General features: G+C 35.1%; 1 protein-coding gene across 2 annotated transcripts in view; it reads left to right on the top strand.

Moving 5' to 3' along the window:
- Nucleotides 1-16,075, top strand: part of LOC145678399 (ubiquitin-conjugating enzyme E2 R2) — a 175,075-nt gene extending 159,000 nt beyond the window's left edge. For both annotated transcript variants that reach the window (XM_081748485.1, XM_081748484.1), the window contains one exon: nt 1,730-16,075. In XM_081748485.1, the coding sequence (XP_081604611.1) occupies nt 1,730-1,967 (238 nt within the window). In that variant the 3' untranslated portion in view covers nt 1,968-16,075. The remainder of the gene's footprint in view (nt 1-1,729) is intronic.
- Nucleotides 16,076-17,634: the final 1,559 nt, after the last annotated feature.

The raw sequence follows: 17,634 nt of genomic DNA, 5'->3' as shown, positions 1-17,634 counted from the left end.
AATTTACAGTTTTACTATTCGTCATATTTGAAACATATGACATGTTTTCTATTGATGCAATAGTTTCTAGAAATTAAACTTCACACACTGCACATTTTGTTTTTACTTTTTTTAGATTGTTCTTTTCCTCGATTACGTTTTCTAAACATTACTGAAAACAATAGTATAACACCAGAAAATATTCTTGTTAGCTTTAATGTGTAAATGTCTCATTATAATAGTACATTCAAAAAAAAAAAAAAAAAAAAAAAAAAAAAAAAAAATGATGGTTTCATCAGAGTGAAATAATCCCGCACGACATATTATTTTTTTCATAAAGTTTCAGTAGATATATTAAAACTGAAAACTAACAAAAGTTAAGATAACGTTTGAAACAAATAAGGTAAGATCTTACCAAATACCTAACCTATGAAATGAAATGAGTGTTTGACCAACATTGGTTTTTCCTTGGTACGTCAAGGTTAAATAAGATCTCTTTGTGATTTTCTCGTGGTATTAATCGCTCTGTAGATATTAAACGGTGCTTCTACCCGATTTCTTATTTGTTGCAGAAGCATGGATTTTTTTGCCGGTTGCTACACTGACATCTTTCGAACAAACTAGAGCACTTGTAGAATGCCTTCCTTAATTGTAAACCAACCAACCGGAACGTTAGTGTTGGTTGTCTAACTTTGGCAGGCTTTGAAAAATTGGAAGTGTAATTGTACTTTTGCTCGTAGTAATACATACGTATGTTATTCAGCGTATACTCCATCCGCTGACAGATTCAGCCCGCTGTTCTTTCGATGTCGTAAATGTACTTCAGTTACTCCGAACGCTGTTATTCTCTGTTCTACACACACACAGTGAGTTCTTCGTCACTGACAAACTGCCTACTATTAAGGTGGGTTTCCAGACGACCAAACCAAAAAATCAAACGGGGCCAGTTTCGAACTACAAGGGCGATGAGGAACCACTTCCCATCCCATATTTCTGTTTTTCTGTGTGTGATTGGCGGAGTGGATTTCTGTTCGCTTGTGAGCAGGTTGTGGCACCGAATTTGCACGAAGTTTTCTGGAGCCAAAAGACTGTATTATTATTAGGATACTACCCCCAGATAACACAGTCGCTTCAACAAGCCGTCGTGTGGTTATACATTTGTCAGTCTGATCTTTGTTAACGTTGTTCACTGCAGCTGATCGTCTGCCGTACCGTGTTGGTCCAGCAGACTAAAATCACCACTGTGGAAACTTTGTACCCATTACTCTATTGCTGCGGTCCAATGTCTCATCCCCATGTACACGAAACAATTCGTGTCGAATGGATGTGGCTGAGTAATTGCTGGTTTTGTACAGGAATTAAATATCGTTGGCGGTGCGGCTGTCTACTTCCTCCTCCATTGTGGGCGTATATGTAAATAGGGGAAGAAAATTTGCTACACAACTCTGTAAAGGATACAAATACACGTGAACAAAATTTCACAGTCCTAGTGCAAAACTTCGTGAACGCCTTTTGTATTTTTAGTGTAATAAAACTACAGGAGGTTCCCTTTATCACTGGGATATTTCCTATTGATTCATCTAAGTGAATATTGAATTAAAATGAAACTATTTCACTAAGTAAAAATTTCAATTACATTGGATAACGTAATGTAATTTCTATGAAAGTTTATTACTACTCTCTTCCATATTACATTCTGTTTCTCTTTTAAAATGCATGAGAAATATTCTGATCAATATTTTATTTACAGAAAACAAGTAGGGGCTTCCAGAATTGAAGCAGAGAAAGATGGTGTTGTAGTTCCAATGACACTTGAAGATTATTGCATTAAGACAAAGGTGAAACCTCCGGAGAATTCAGTAGATATGACGGACTTCTATGACGATGACTATGACTTAGATGATGATGACGATGATGATAATGATGATGATGGATCTGCAGATGGAGACTATGAAGATGGTGATGATAGTGGAAACGGTGAATCGTGATAGACTCTTATTGTTAAAACAGACTTTAAAAACGAAAAAAAAAATCATACGAAATCATTCATCATCATCATTATAGTGTTTCATTAATTTTTGTGTTGCATGTGCAGGTAATATATTGTAGTGATCGGTGAAGATTTTCAGAGCAAATCGGAACTAGACTCGGCTGTGATTTTTTCCCCACATGTATAGTGCGTGTATGGGTGTATGAGTATACTGTGAATGTTCGCAATCTGTTTGTGAAGTTATATACGTGGTCTGAGATGTTTTCATTTCGCCTTTAATTGTCCTTGCACAGTTATCTTTAATTTTAATGTAATAGAAAATACAACACTTTTAATGCATTGTTGCACGTACTAAGTGCGAGAAGGGCTATGCTTGGAGTTCTTAGGTTCAGGTTTCAGAGGCGATGTGCATTTAATATTTCTGTAGTCTGTAAATATTAAGGCTTAGTTCCTTAGTCGGGTAATATTAAGATTATATTGATTAAAAACTTAAACGGTGAAAATAGTAAAGAAATTCGGATACAAAAGCTTCTGTAAGATGAGATATTTATGTATTCCGTAAACTTAAAGTTCATTAGTTTATTTGTTAATAGGTCTTCCCCGAGATTGTTACTGGATTACTTAGTCCATCACATGAATCTTATTTACTCGAGATAACATACGTGAATAAATTAGCATAAAAGTTACTTTTAACTTCGTTTGTAGTAGTACAAAATAATTATCAAATAACTTGAGTTTCAATTTATAGCTTCAGTAGAGAAATGATATTAGTTAGAAATATTGTAATTAGTGATTATTTTCTAAAATTGGTACATAACTTCGTTATAACGAAAAGAAATACGTTTCTGTCTTATGTCAAGAGACTGCTTACTGTTGGCATTGTCCTTGAATGTGCAGCAAGCATTTTTTTTTTTAATTCGTGTGAAAAATACGGAGAAATTTAATTCTTATGTGTTTTTGCTTTTCTGTAAGTAGGCACAATGAAAAGATTACTTTAGTAAAAGCAAAACTAAGATATAACAATATTCAAATTATATTATATTGTTTTGTATGCTTCTTGTGTAGAGACTTTCAAACAACGGGCTATATTTTGTGTAGATTAAGTGTTACATAGTAACAGCATTAATAATATATTCTGATTCTTGAGTAATTTGTTCTCACAAAACACTACAGTGAAATTTTCGTATGGTAGAGCTTTCAAACCTTCTCAGAGACCATGGAAGTATTTTTGAAAATTATTTATGGATCATCTCTTACATGATCTGATAGGAAATAATATTCTCAGTAAATATTTGTTTCTCGTCTAAGAGATAACGAATTATATATAAAAATAAATATTATCTGCTGCCAACTGCTGAATAGTTATGTAACGAGATGATGAGTATAAAGTATGAAGTGCGCATTCTGTATATTCGACTTTGTGGAATATTTACGCTTCCTTTATTTTCTTAGTACAATAAAAGTTGGCTGAATAATAATAATTACATTATGTTAGGGCAATCACTAGTTATAAATTTTCCTCAATCCATTGCGGAATCAACTGGTATAAGACCATAAAACTATAGTTACATATAGAAGAAATGTAACTGTAAATCAATAGTAGTTTACCTAACATTATGTTCCAACAGGAAATCATATAAAATTACAGAACCTGATATTTAAGGATCCACGAATTAGTTTTTTATGAAATTTTTAAATATCATATTTTCATTATGTAGTATTGAACTAAAAATTTGAAAAAACTTTCCTTGCATACTTCTAAATGAACTAATTCTATAATAATATCAACAGACGAAATAGTTCTTCAGAATATGAGTGTATCCGGGTTCAGAGTTCTCTTTTAGTGAAGAACTATGGTAAAATTTAGTTATAAAAATCCTTCCCTTATCTCTCTTTATGTACATTCGTGTTAAATAGCCATGTTTAAATAAGCGAGGTGTAGAAGTTATGAAAGAGAGATGAGTGCTAATTTTTCGTAATGTTATTGTAAAACCCCTCAATTTGAACATAAATCCTTTCACTTTGTTTCGTGAAACTCTTAAAAGATTACCGATATGTATTTCTTGGTGCTGTTAATTACTTATAGTTTGTGCTCTTGACTGAAGCCTCACTGTATGACTACGTTTTCGTTAGTTTATACAAAGTCATATGTCGGTGCGAAGAATATATACATACCCACAATTTGGTGCAACTGATGACGTAAATTAAAAGATTCTTTTAAAATTAAAATACTTCCAAGTAACCTTTCGAAAACAAATATGTAGCCATATAAACAATTATCATGTAGCAGTTTATAAATTTATAATATAAACTGTGCAATATCATAAATTTTATTTGTAAATGCTTCATCATAGAAGCATATAGGGCTTTCAGACCATGATTGCACTACTTCTACTGAATTACAACCTTCTTCCTCTTACTCTTCTAATTTTGTTAACCAAGTTCAAGATATAACCGAGAGATTATTTTACACTGCAAGTATTAACTTATTGGCACATAAATTTTCTGGAAATTAAAGTGCGTACAGACAATACTTTTTTTTTTTTTTCTTTCTTTCAGAAAGAATTAACACCTGCACTTCATATATTATAATCGTTTACTGGAAACGCTAAGAATACTTTTGTAATGTTTGCATGAAAATAAATAACAAAAGACTATTATGAAATATGTTTCTGCATATCACTAAGTCCTATGCAACATACAGACTAACTAACATTTGAGGTAGTAGGGGTAACGGGACGGACGGAGATGAAATGGAAAATTTCCGTATGTCGACCTTTTGTCCATTCACAAACATACGGAACTTTTCCGTAAGTCTGTGTCAGTGGGTTAGCAACAAGGATTAATAATGATGAGCTTGTTCTTAATCTTTTGTCCATGTTTATAAATCTAATAAATCTAACGTTTTCCAAACTTACCAGCTCTGAAAATTGAAACAGTTATGACAGTGTGGTTAAATGTAATAAAATTGAGAAACGCTTCATTGATGAGGTGCTCACTGTGTATTTAAGTACTGTTGTGAAATTGATGCTTCGAAAAGAGAGTCCAGGCTTGGTTCCTCCACTATGAGTTCCCTACCAGCAACTCTACAGTACAGTACAGAGCAGCTCAGCAGCTCTAGTTACAGTAGTCCCAAAATTCTATATTTTCGTTTTTATATAAACCACAATTTTATATCAGTTTAGAGAAAGCACTTCGAACACATTAGTATAGAAAAATAAAACACAACCTTAAACCGAAGAACAGGCTTATCATTTTGTCTTCGCGAGAAGTTTGTGCATCGCAGGAAAGCAAAATAAATTCATGTATTTAGTGTACTATCATCTTGAGATTTGCCTAGTGGCATTTGGGAAAACCCAGTCAAGACGATCGGCCTCTGTATTCGTATCTGGGTACCTCCATTGTGAACACTTTGCAGTTAACTAGCTCTTTCACTCGTATACTAATATTTTAGTGTATAATGCGTTTATAACATACTCTTTTGTTTCGGGCAAATAATGTATGTAATTTGTAATTACTTGCTGTATAAAATATATAGTGTAAAAACTATACTATATACTGTTACTTATTTCTGTTCCATAAGTAACATTTGCTAGTATCCAGTCATTGAATATTGTAACAATGTATATGGAATGACGATATTGAATAATTCAAAGAATCATTTGCAGTTATTGTGAATATTAACTGACATATGAGACTGTTAAAGTAACTTTTTTTTCAGTCATTTAACTGCATTAGAAGATATGCATAATGATGTACGATTAAACTACTGCTTCAAACCTGATTCTAATGCAAAATATGCAAATAAACTAACAGAATTTATTTGCATTCAATAATAGGAGTGTGCGTCCAGTAGTTCGTTTAATCTTCCTTTACCAGGGTGCAAATCTCATACCATTACGGTCAGAAGTTTTTTTTCGGAGTTCTACATTAAATTTCCGTATGAGCTTCAAGAAATTTTCATCGTAAATAAGTTACAATACATCGTTATTAAAAGCTTCCCTATTTTGGCTTTGTAACATGGCAGCACATCATGTTAAATAATGACATATTGGGCATCAGAAAACTAGTCTCTGAAAGTACATTGCACATAATAAGAATGAATTCCCCTACATTCACTATCTATAAGGTGAGAACACGTACCCATGAATTGCAAATATCCCTTCAAATGAATTGACTGAGTGATTGCTTCATAACTCCTTTCTTGCAATCAAGATTGTATTTTTGTAAAATGATTATGCACACATTGTACTTCATTGCAGCCGTAGACATTGATTCTCAATTTCATCAGAAAATGTATATTGTATTTGTCTTTCGTTCATGTTTCATGTTGTTTGCTGATTAGAACTGAGTACTTCTAAATAACGGGATCTTTGTAAGATGGTGTTAATTAGCTGCTGCTTGCAAAAAGGACTAGATAGAGAGAGTGGTAATTGTCTTTGAGGTACACTCATGTCCAAAATTATTGTCGCATATCTATAACTGTCTTCTTGTAAGAATATAATTTGATAATGATTTTGCAGGGTCTGATACTGATACTATGTGTATAATCGGGAAATATATATTTGTGGTAAATTTCATAGGAAAAGAATTATAAATACGAAAATTATAATGAGTAAAATAAAATGTTGCTAAATGGACAAGAAAATTTTATTTTTGTTTTATTGTTCTTATTTACTGCTCTTTTGACATGAAATTTGCCACATACGTGTCTTTGCCGATTATACACATACTAACATTATAAGAAATACCGGGCGAGTTCGTTATCAAATTATCTTCCTAAAACAACATATTTATAAACATGCCACAATAATTTTGGACATGAGTGTACACTTACAAGTCGGTAGATGTAACAATCTTTCAGTGGGATATCATCTCTCTCTCTCTTTTACAGTGCTGTATGTACTTTTTTTTTTTTTTTTTTTTTTTTATTTCAGTTTCCGCAAGGAAATTATTCACAAACAAATATATGCAGTTCATACATTGACTTCAGTCTTCTAAACTGACCAAAGGAAATTAACAGTTCTTATATAAGCAGATGATGCATTGCGTGAGTCTAATTCTTGAATCAGCTCTGCAATTATAAAGTTATAGTTCTTGATGTTTCGCAATTTATCTGTAACATCCGTTTATCTGTTAACTTCCTATTCATCGTAGAATGGATAAGCCTTTGGAATAAAAAGTTACTAAGATGTTTTCTCTATATATTTCAGAAATTGCCATCACGAAATGTCAGTTCCTTGCAGTATTGCTACTATATTTCTCAGTTGGTTGTTATTTCTACTGTTCCTTGAAGATATAGTATGCCACATTGTTACCAATGTCCTTGGAATTGCCGAGATGTTTTCTTCACTATTTTGAAAACAACTGAAAGAAGGCCAATTCCAAAGTTGGACTAGTGGAAAGATGGCAGTTATAGCGTGTTACAAAAAGAAGTGACTAATGTCTTTGAAACGCATGACGTAACAACAAACACAATCAAATTATAGACCAATTATAAGTAAATGCAGTAAAACCTTATTATCTTTCAAAGTAATGATAAACTGTAATAAAAGTTACATACATAGTGCTTGGGTTAGATCTTATTTATCCAAAGTCCATGGACAGAAACCTATCACAGATTCGTATGAATAAGATAGTTGAACAGAGAAAAATGTCCGATTTACAACTCTCTTAATTTACGGAGCTTATATGCCCGAGTTTCCCTTACTGACATAAGATTGGATGATACTATGTACTGTGCATGGAAAGCTCGAATGCGGCCACCTATGCTTGTATCAGGTCCTGGCTTCGTTTCAATGACATTGCCTATTATACACTCGTAATGCAACATGTACCTTTCTGTTTCTGAATTAGACGAAATTGATTGCTTTCGTATCTAGATGGATATTACTCACAGTGTTGTGAAGCCTTTTTGTAATATTTTACGTACGTCAGTGGTTATTTAACTAATCGAAGAAAATAATCAGAAAAAGGCGGAAGATATTCACTGAGCCAAAGACAATTTAAACTAATGTATGCTTTACTAACCACAACATTTTAAGCTGTAGTATCACGAATCAAGTCATTCGGGACTTCCTGCACCGCCCGAAGATAACAGAAGCAAATTTTTTCAACGTGGAAGAAACTTACAGCTTTTATGTTCTGCAGTGCTGTAATATTAGGACTCGTATAATATTAATATAAGCATACAACATGAATCAAACTGTAGCACAGGAGAGGCTGCAAGCCATAGTTGATGTTTAGGCAAAAAAAAAAAAAAAAAAAGTAGCTTTTTTCCCTGTATTTACCTACCTACCTATAGATGCGCTTTCTGTATAGTTATTTCCTTGGTGAGAAGAAAAATAAGGTCTGACTAGCCATTCTGGTTTAATTCTCAGTAGATAAAGTTCATTTTCTTTAAATCTTTGTATTTAAATCTATAATTAAACTTGGTATATTATCAGGTATATTGCTCGATATTACTGGTTCTAGAGATATAATTAATACATAATGATTCGAAAACTAAAGGGAATGAAGTGGCAATAACGGGGGGACAGTCTATTTAAAGATCACACTAGTATTAGGCTACAGGTGATAATGAAAAAAAATTCAGTTATTTCCTATTTGAAATCGAACCTGGCATCATATGTACCAAAGACATGTATAGTGTACTAGATTAATGAGAGATGTATGGAGATTTCATGTTTTTACAAAGTAGACCGCGAGGCGAAGATGCTTGGGAACTTGTGATATAGTGTTCCTGTTTTATATATATATATATGTATATATATATATATATATATATATATATATATATATATATATATATATGTATATATGTGTATATATGTATATATGTGTATATATATATATATATATATATATATATATATATATAACAGCCTGAAAGTTGCTGTTTTATATATAACAAAATCTTGAATGATAAAAACAACATTTTGATTGATTTGTATTTTTGTGCGTTTTCAACAGCGACGCTATATACGACCTGATTTATAGTTTAAAATGGAGTGTGAATCACCAGTCCGTTCGATGCTTTTCTACGGGAATTAAACCTGGGACTTCGTGCATAAATGGGACTCGTTCTAACCGCTTGGGTAGGGAAGAGAGCTTTATAATTTTTGTAGGAAAAAACTGAGGTTTCGTACAATGTGTATAAACACCTACGAAATTCCTATGGCAAACTTTTATAAACACCTACAAGCAAATTTCTGGCTGACCTGAAAATCGGTCATATTCCTGGTAGATCATGCTAATGAATCTTGAGTTTGATACCATAGCTTAATGCTTGTCATGCCAACAGATGATTACTTTTTTGTGTTTTAGTTGAGCTGAATCTGGTTCTGGTAGGATTGCCAGACTTTACGGAGAAAAATGTGAGTATTACCGATATATATATAATAATAATAATAATAATCAGTTTCACACAGTAAAACATGTCAGATCTGGCAACCATAATTTCTGATTACCGTGAAAAACATTACGCTTCGCTGGATTGAGCAACTTTCCTAAATATATGTATTACTTATCTCCCACAGAAGTTTCGTGAGTTGTACATATTGTCGTGAATCACATCATTACCTACAAATAGTATGAGTCGCAATTGTTTATCACGAAAAGACTTAAGTGGCTTCCTATATTATCTATCGTTACAAGCCGAAGGGTTCATTTGAGCAATAAAAATAGTTTTTTATTGGATTCAAATCAAAGTAACTCTAGTTTAGGAATATATAGGCCAAGGGTGGGCAACGCGGTGACCGCAATCTACTTGTTGACCGGCAAGTCGTGAGAGAGAACTCGCGCTGGTCTGTGTCGTACTGTCTGGATCTATCGTTCTTATTATTTTAAGATTCCCTCTAGTGGGCTAATAAAAACACATTGATTTATAAAATGAAAAGTAGTTGTCAAACCAAAAGATTATCTACGCGTGAATGGGCTTTTATGTAGATGACGTTCAAATGTTCACTCACCTGTGACATTCCTCCCTTCCACCACGGGTTGTGTTCTGTGTGGTGATCTTCACACTTGACATTTGTTTGAGAGCGCACTTTCCACTGAAAAGGGTTTCTTGGTAGGAGTACAAGGATAGTTTATTCCAATCCTGTTGGGACGTTTTCCATAGGTCGGAAACTGCACATCTTACGAAAGAAAAGCGGCATCTGAAATCCGAAGGCAGAGTACGTCATTCGACTGCCATCGGTATTACCTGACCAGGATAGCAGTGCGGTTTTGGGAGGATGGCGCTGCTATTGTTTACGTCAGTTTCTTGGCAAGCGCGGTGGGACAGGGGAGCGGAGAGCTTCACTCCGCAGTGTATCCAACGGTTTTTAAAAGTTGCAGTTTAGATGTTATGTATAGCCTGATCTCTTTCCGCTTAATAAAGAACGCCGTAAATTATGTGGTTGTAGTGAACCATTCATGCAGTAATATAGATGTATTGTGAATAGTGATATATGATTGGAAATTACCAATTTAAGAACAACATAGCACAATTGACAATTCAGTGAGCTTCTACCGTGTATTAAGCAGATTGTATAAAAGTTGATCACGTTTTATTCGATGTCATTATAAAACAGGAGCAGCCTGTAAAACGCTGCTCGCTAGTTGTTCGCAAGTTAATATGGAGAGTATATTTTCTTGTTCTTGTTTTTTGCTTCTTAAGATGTTCTGCAAGTAACTTCAATAACTTTGAAACTGTTTGTCTTCATTTGAGCCAGGGGTGGATCCAGGCTGAATGTTTAGGGGCGGTCGTTCGAAGTCAACTCAAGGTAAGAGCGAATTGCAAAAAAAGGGGGGGGGGAAGAAAAAGAAAACAAAAGTTTAGAAAAAGAGGAGTAGCTATTGTCTGCAATTTCTAGAACAGAAATGACCACCAGCAATTTCGAAGGTGGACGGACTTTTTTTGAGCAAAGGACGCCAATGTAAGTAATTTGATGTAATTTATTGCTTTATTTGACTTTTGCAACGTAAAACAAAAAAGAGTAAGACCTACCTATTTTAGATTATTTTACATTTGTAATACAAAGGTGAACATTTTTAGGTTTTACTTTTAAAATAAAAAATATCCTATTCTGGGAGGGCCAATCGCCCCGCCCCCTTCATCTGATCCTGACGAGCATATGCGTCAAGTGGTTTATTACGAACTGGACAAAAAGAACTGTGATAGATTGATTACAAGTAATCCGGTTAGAAACACTGCTGCTTACATTTTAGTTCCAAAACCGGCCGCCCGCACTCGTTCGCTGGTCAGGTAATACTCGTCACTGAGATGTTGGTAAACGGAATAGCACGAATCCTGGCGCTAGCTTCCATCAGTCTGTAGACTACCAGCGATTATTTACCTGTGACTATGTGCGCTTGCCTATGTAGTTCCACCTAGTTGATATCCTCCATACAGTGTGGACATTTCGTTGTTACAAATGTCCGTTGAAAGATTAGCTGATAATACGCAGCATTGATTTTCACATTATTGGCATCACGATGTAATTTTGATTTTCCTCTGTAACAAAATTGAGCCAAAACCATGAAACCGCGTGGATCACTTCGTCCTTTTGCATCAACATTTCTGTACATAATTATTCTAATCTTTCCACAGTTGGTCACAGACATCCACACCACGTCTATGGTGTTGTCAGCTTGAATGGAGTCTGTTTCAAATGTAGCTTAGTTGGCGATACGCAGTCTGGGGGACGGACTGTTTCTGGCATTGCTGAACTATTCTGGAAGAAGTGGTGTGTGCATCGGGAACTGCTTTAGTATAGTTTTCCCAGAATCTAATCACTTTCGTTACCATTGACTTCACAGAACACGACTACTTTGCTAGCAGACATATCGCACGTTATTGCCCCAGTGTTGTAATTTCACTTATTTCTTTTCTCCGTTTGCATTTTGTCTATTTGTATTATACGCTTTCGTTCATTTTCGGGTACGAAAAGGTCTTTTTCCGTAGGTCTTCCAATGAACAGAATAAGGCACTTGGTTTTATACAAGCCACGTGTTCTACGTCCCTTTGGCGTCTTCCTCTAATCATCCACATAGTTTTCGGTCACTAATACATAATACCATGTACTCACACTGTAGAATACCACGTTGTGAAACTCCTCATTTTCCATTAGTTCATGTTTGTGCTTCATACGTATTTTCTCTGGACTTTCTCGAAAGCCTTTAGTCTGGATTCCGACTTGTGAGTTAGCTTCTATTTTTCACATTCATACAATAAGTAAAGTTATGCTTTCATAAATGACCGTTGTATGCTTAGTAATAATCTATATATTTAACCTGTGGATCTTGTTACGGGGAAAATACCACCATCAAACTTCTGAACGTGCTATCGTATAGATTTACAAGAGAAATAATATACCATATATTAGAGAATATGTTGAGTAACTGCTGGAAGTTTTTCTTGTATCTGGGTTATCTTTGAAAATGCGTTTAAATACCTAGTTTTACTATAAATACTGTTGCAAAGTTTTAAATACATTGACACAAAATGGTTAGAGATATTTTAATATCATAATAACATGAGTTACATGGATGCATTATGAACGAAAATCACAAATAATTACTCAAAATGTCCACCATTAGCGGGTACTCAGTCCCAAAGTCTTCGTGGCTGCTCATCAGTTGCATTATGCAACAAATCAACTGGAAAATCTGCAGCTGCCTTTCGAAGAGACCACTTTTAGCTTTCAATATTGGGATGTCGTTTCTTGCTAGACATCTCCTGAAGCTTGGACCACAATTTATAGTCCAAAGGGTTTAAGTTCGGAGTTCCAAAAGGCCAATCTAAAGTGGAAATGAATATTTGCCGGAAGATTTGCCTCCAGTTACTGCTGGGATGTCCGTGCCTTGTGTGCTGGGACTGAGTCCTGCTGAAAGCTTCAGTCCTGTCCATGGAAGAGGGTGTTGATGAGATTCTTGACTAGTCTCTCAAGCATTGTCTCTTGGTACTTTGTCTGACGTTTTGACCCTCTTTTAACAGAAATGGAGCGCCATTGTGTTGTAGTAGCTCACACCTCACCACACCATAACTGAGGCAGAATGCTGACCCCTCTGGATCCTTGAAGCCTTTTAACCAGCTTCTCAAGAAGATGCAGCATATATCCTGTCATTTTGGGCATTGAAAGTCTCCTCAACACTGATAATCTTTTGTCGAGTTGATTTTGAGTTTAACGTCCCTTTCGACAGCGAGGCTATATGAGACGGTACCTACTGATTAACGTGGAATCCGAACCACATGAGCTTCCACTGGAAGTCAAACCCAGGTTTCCCACGCCAAAGGCGCGTACGCTAACCTCTTAGCCACAAAGGAGCTCATCAATGCCCATTTGGTGGGTAACGTTTAAGTAAGAGCTTGGCTTTTAGGAGCCTTTGGCGCTTCAGTTCATTTGTCAGATGTCCTTCGCGTTGTTTGTAAGCATTGAGTTCCAAGTCACTGCTTAACGTGCGAGACACAGACATTTCCGGTATGTTTAGCTCACAAGCTATAACTGACTGTTTCCTAACTGGATTTCGTCGTACACGCGCCACCACTGCATTCACAAGTTCCAATGTTCGTTCTGTGCTTGGTCTTCCTTGCCGCGGGCGATCTTTCACAGTCTCAGCAAAGCGCTGGATAGTGTGGTAAACGAATTTTTTACTAATTGGCAGCTTCTGGAGGGTTTTGAAAATATTCCCTGGTGATTTGCCCACCTCGTAGAACACTATCACGGTCTCACGTTTTATATGCTCGCTCCATTCCACCTTGAACCTTTACACTTCTTTAGATCATCCAACAATGACTCACGCTTCACGATACCACTCTTGACATCGCTTGCTTGTACGGGTGGAAGTACAGCCACCCTCAAAAGCTGGGACAGTATTTATCGTAAGACTAGGTAGATATTGTAAAGTAGAAATAATGGATGTTTAGACAAAATTTTACACTAATCCATGTATAATTTCTCAAAGCGCTTAAGCTCTAGCTCTCGTAAGTTTCAAACTAGTGTGTTTAAATAACTTGATTTTTCGAATTTTCGACAGCATATGCTGTGAAACGAAAGGTTTTTGAACTATATGTATTGGATTTTTTCCCTTCTTTCAAGGAATCCTCTCCTGATGTTTCGGTACCTTATAATAAGGTTTTTTTGTGTGTGTGTGTGTGCGTGCGTGTGTGTGTGTGTGTGTGTGTGTGTGTGTGTGTGTGCGTGCGTGTGCGTGCTGTTAAAATGTTTTAAAGTACGTCATTATGGTGGTGTCTTGTTGATCTAATGTACAGCACGTGCACACTGACTTCTGTTTTGCACAGATCTTAATTTAGAATTTGATAGTAGTTTCCTTTGAATCATTCAGTAATTGAAGCTGTGATTAATATATTTTACGTTTTTCGACAGTCTTTTTCGTGGCTATGTTTCTAGTGTGTGTCTAGTTCTTTTTCAACCGTCAGAAAGTCAATTATGCATTCTATGCGTTTGAACGACCCAAGCAATCAGTGTCCTACGTGAAACAGAACTTAATAGTTGCTTATTGGTCCGTAACCTTTCGACGAATTCACACTGTTGTTAAGTAAACCATACTGAGATGGCTTATAGTCGTCCTGAAATACATCATATTGAAATTATAGTTGAATATAGTAGAAACTATAGTTCATCAGAAGAGAATAATAGCAAGTCAGACATACTAGATCCTGAACAGACAATGCTTCTAAGTTGAGCAAATTGTCACTGTCGGTATCTATTCATGACGAAATACACTAAGCTTCCTTAGTTCGATAAGTAAAATAATTCAATTAGTTGAGGATTAAATAAATTAAGGAGGAATTCACTTACATGAGAATCTCCCTGGCACTGATATTTTGAAAAGAAAATCGGGTGTTCGTGATTATGTAAAGAAAAAGTGTGAAAAATAGAAATAACAAGTATGAAGGAAAACTTTCGATTCTTAGCGAAAATTGCTGATTGCGATTTGTAAATTTAGTTGAGTCTTTTAAAATACTTGTGAAAATTAGTTTCCCATGCCAATATAGGTAGGTATCAAGACTTTTCACTATGTTCTGCACCACTGAATTAAATTGCAGAAGTATGAAGATAAACTAAGTATCTGTGGTCGCAGTGTACACTTTTTCAAAATGTTATTTTAAGGAAATCGAGAGTAATAAATGGATACCCTATTACGGCAAATTATTATTTGAAATTGTGTAATACTTAGGAAAGTTTCATGTAACTTGATGCTTCTAGCTTAAAATTTGTAAGGTTTTGTGGCTACAGGTCGTGTATAATAAGGTGGTTATTTCAAGTGCGAATGACCGAAGAATTTGAATATAGCTATTTTCAGATGATGTAATTTTAAGTTTTTTAAATGGAACACATTTAGTGATCAATATTTGTTATGAAATGATATACCAAATTCTCTTTATTATACGAAGAGAGTTTGCTGTTGAAAGATAGTTATATTTATTTTTGAAACATTAAACAATATGTGGTTGATCTGTATTCTACAGAATCTCTGAATATTTCGAGGAACGAGGGTTGGTGTCTGATTTTAATCCATTTCCTTACCGTTATAATGTAAATTTGTCTTTCTTGTAATCTTAAGATTTCGTTGAGAAATTCGGTATTAGCATATGCTATTTGATGTCTCCACATGCACAAGTGTAGGGGAAAAAATCATTCAATATGGTTCCATATTGTATGAAACTTGTATCAAGTTACATGTAATAAATTAATTTCATAATTCATTGTAATTTGATGAAATGAATTATATTTAAAATGGTCTGTTGAGTGAATTGTAGATAAGCTACTATTATATGGAATATTCAAAACAAGTCACTCTTCATACTTTCTCTGCTAAATCTCGGAAGTGTGTACATTAAGCGGTTGTATGTAGCTACTACATACAAAAAAAAAAAAAAGTTTACGGAAAAGTATTCCATAGCAGACCATTATAAATTATAAAATACATCTAAGCACAAATTTTCAATTACCTATTGATCTATTGGCATTACAAGAACATTGAGAAGAATGAAATGTGAATATTTCAAAAGAAATGGTGATCTGAATTTGTTTTACATTAGCTTGAGTTAAATGTAGCATCGATGTAAAAATGTAATAATAAATATTCATGAAATAATTACCCATTTATTCTCTCCCTATTAATCTGCCACACGGTAATCATATTGTTTGGAGAATAAATCAAGATATTATAAATTCTTAATCAAGCAAAACTTCAATAATATTGGTGCGATTCTTTTGAAATTATAATAGAAGCTGCTGAAACTAAGCCTAGCACCTAAACATGGGACTCTGTGCGTTTTTGAACCATAGTTGGAATTCACGCATTAACCTTTAAGGGAATTTTCTATTTTTGGTGTTTGATTTTAGAGCAATCCGAATGTGGTATTTATTTCAAACCCACTTTAGCTGTACAGTTAATACTAAAACGAACTTTTTATTGTGCCACTTTGTTTAATTGCTCTGAGATAACTTCAAGAACTCTTGGTTTTCTCTTCCACGGTCACAATGCATATTTGAGACACTAAAATCATCAACTCTCAGTTGTATTGGTCTATATTAAATTTTTATGCACTCCTACCTGGAATGAAACCCGGAGCTACGTGCACCAAAGTCACACGAACTAGCTACTGGACCTATAGAGAAGGCTCAAAGACCTGTGTTTGCACAATTTCTAGCATATGCATTCGTGGGGATCACAAAAATGAAATACGAGGAGCATGTCAAACAAACAAAAAAAGCAATAACTTCTTACACGGGATTGACAATATTGATAAAGTTGAGCATGCTCTAATATTTTGTGTTTGCAGCAAAGATAGAATCGTCGGAATGGAATTGCGTACTTGCGAGTAAGATGACAGCTGCCGTAACACAGAATCCCTCCAAATGTAAAGTGAAATATTTCATACGATTTCTAAACACCAGAGGACAGAATGCAGCTCATATACATTGGGAATTGAGTGTCAATTACGTACCAATAGTATTGAGTGAAGGAAAGGTCAGGCAAATGTACTGTGTTCAAATGTTCATTACGAGCTACTGGAAAGCCTAGTGTTCAAACGGACGATATTGTGGAATACATTGAGGAGAAATTGCAATCCAGTTGCCGGTTCATAGTTAATTGAGCTCGCCAAAGAGTTTGTAGAAGTGTCTGCGAAAACAGTGCATCGAATTGTGACTGACAAGCTGGTTATTATAAACTGTGTGCGAGGTGGGGCCCAAAAAATTTTGACAGATGCTCACAATTAGCAAAGAGTGACAACTACATGTAATTTTTTGATGCGCTGGAGGGAGAATGGGGATGACTTTTTTCTCATAGTGACGGGGAATGAAACCTTGATATCGTACGCCACTGAGGAGTCAAAACAGCAGTCAATGCAATGGAGTCGCTCTGGTTTTCTTAAAACGAAGAAATTCAAACAAACCCAATCAATTCACAAAATCATGGCAAATGTATCTTGGGAACAAAAGGGCGTGATTCTCGGAACCAGGACGAACAATTACAGCAGATGTGTATTGCCAAACTGAATAATCAGCGACATGCATTCAGAATCGACAAAGAGGAATCTTACGTTCTGGAATTCCTATCAGTGACAACGCCCGCCCGCACACAAAGCTGCTCGTACTGTTAAGACAATTCAAAGTTTTCGATGGAAACTATTCAGTCATCCCGATTTT

This window comes from Thermobia domestica, chromosome 2, assembly GCF_964235325.1.
Source record: "Thermobia domestica chromosome 2, izTheDome1.hap1.1, whole genome shotgun sequence".
In the NCBI taxonomy this organism is placed as follows: Eukaryota; Metazoa; Arthropoda; class Insecta; order Zygentoma; family Lepismatidae; genus Thermobia; species Thermobia domestica.
Note: the sequence above shows the minus strand (reverse complement) of the source record. Positions and strands in the feature narration are given on the sequence as shown.